The 1684-nt window shown below is 50.8% G+C and overlaps 1 protein-coding gene across 1 annotated transcript in view; it reads right to left on the reverse strand.

Moving 5' to 3' along the window:
• Window positions 1–1450: 1450 nt before the first annotated feature.
• The window catches only part of DDX42 (DEAD (Asp-Glu-Ala-Asp) box helicase 42), a 15663-nt gene continuing 15429 nt past the window's right edge, over window positions 1451–1684 (reverse strand). The window contains exon 18 of the mRNA XM_010132991.1: window positions 1451–1684. Coding sequence (XP_010131293.1) covers window positions 1451–1684 — 234 coding nt within the window.

Consider the following 1684-nt stretch of genomic DNA (forward strand, 5'->3'; position numbering starts at 1 on the left):
ACCAGAGGAATTCTTTCCTCAACCACAATCCACCACTTCTGGTGAAGGAAACGGACACAGTCCCATCTCCTGGTAGTCAGTTCCACCTCCTGCCAGAGCAGCCAGGGGAAGAAGCGGACAATGAAAATCACGTGCCAGGTAGTTTTGTCCCAGTAATAAAACATTTACTAGAGCAAGCAGAAAGTAAATGCACAGCTGATAAAGAAAACATCACAATGCACAAAACCCTGACAGCTTCTGACACTTCCTTCAGTGGAAACAGGACAGAGGTGGGTGCTGACATGTTTCAACAGAAGAGTTCTGTTCTTCCTTCTTTGTGGCGCAAAAAAAAAAAAGTTAAAAAACGGGTAATACACACGACAAGTTAAAAACGGTCAAGCGAGATTTTACAGTTTGAACTACGTGTCCAATATGGGGTGAGATTTGAGCTGTTTCACTTCATCGGTCGCTTTTCAGGTGCTCCCTAAAGGCTTCTGAGCAGCAGGTCCCTGAACTTCTGACCGAAGCCTCTTCCTTCCGCTGCGCCCCATGGGGGGCACCGGCCTTTGCCTGCTGTGGCCTGTCTACATTTTATTCCCTTTTTCGTTTGGAATTTGAAGACCGCCCTCAGCCCTCTCACACAGAGGGCACACAGGCACAGCAGACAGACAAGTTTGCTCTGCAGGCTTCCACCAAACGAAGGTTATGAGGAAAGAACAGGCTCTTTAAAAGAAAAAAACCCACCTGGGCAATGGGATTGGGGTTGATACGCTGCCGACAGATACCCAGGGAGCCCAGTCCACGCTGCCTGGGAATGTGGGGGTTAACTGGGCTGGAGAAGGATCCCTCACACAGCTTCATAACAAGTAAAATAAAAAAGAAAAATCTACTTGCTTCATCCCACCTTCAGCAACGCCAATGGATACATTCTTAGCTGGTGGAGAGGGATATAAGGGGCAACCTGGAGGCCAAATTACGTGCGGCCAAGGGGATATGTGAAAAGAAGAGCCTGGGGAAGGACTCACCGTATGGAACAAACCGCTGAATGACTGAAGTTTGGCCAGTGGGTCCTGAGCATCTCTGGGTGGACTGGTTTGTAATGGGAGTGCTGGTTAAGAAAAGACTTTACACTTCTATGGACAATAGTTTCTTCACGTTCCAAGGACGTGAAACAGCTTCTTTCCTGCCAAGAAGATCTGTTTAAATCCAGCAGAGTCTCTCGAGCACTGAATGTTTAAAAGCAGGACCCAGGGAGCTTTATCAGAATGGTTTCTCTTGGACTACACGTCGTGTGTTCACGTCATTCGAGCGACCTGTCCGCAGCGGCACCGGCCCAGACTCGCACGGGGAGTTTTCATGGTTTCCTTCTCCTCCCCCAGCTGCTCAACAACCAGTCACCAAAAACCCCAAGAAATCCTCTGGAAAAAGACAGCACTACCTGCAGGGATCCCGGGCTGTGCAACACCGGCTTTTAACTGTCCCACCGGCTCTTCTTACGTTTTGGGGGCTCGGGGACAGCAAAACCATCTGTCTTGGTGTCCCGGCTGTTGGCATCCTTCCTGTTCTCCCCGTTCCTGCTCTCGTTCCGGCCTTCGGTGCTGTTCCTGCTATCGCTGTTACTGCGATTGCCACTGCCCACCTCAGTGAAGTGCCGGCTCTCGCTGTGGCGGTGGCTGTCGCCGTGCCGGCCCTCGCCGTGGCGGTA

Source organism: Buceros rhinoceros, unplaced genomic scaffold, assembly GCF_000710305.1.
Source record: "Buceros rhinoceros silvestris isolate BGI_N320 unplaced genomic scaffold, ASM71030v1 scaffold14240, whole genome shotgun sequence".
NCBI classification, from domain to species: domain Eukaryota; kingdom Metazoa; phylum Chordata; class Aves; order Bucerotiformes; family Bucerotidae; genus Buceros; species Buceros rhinoceros.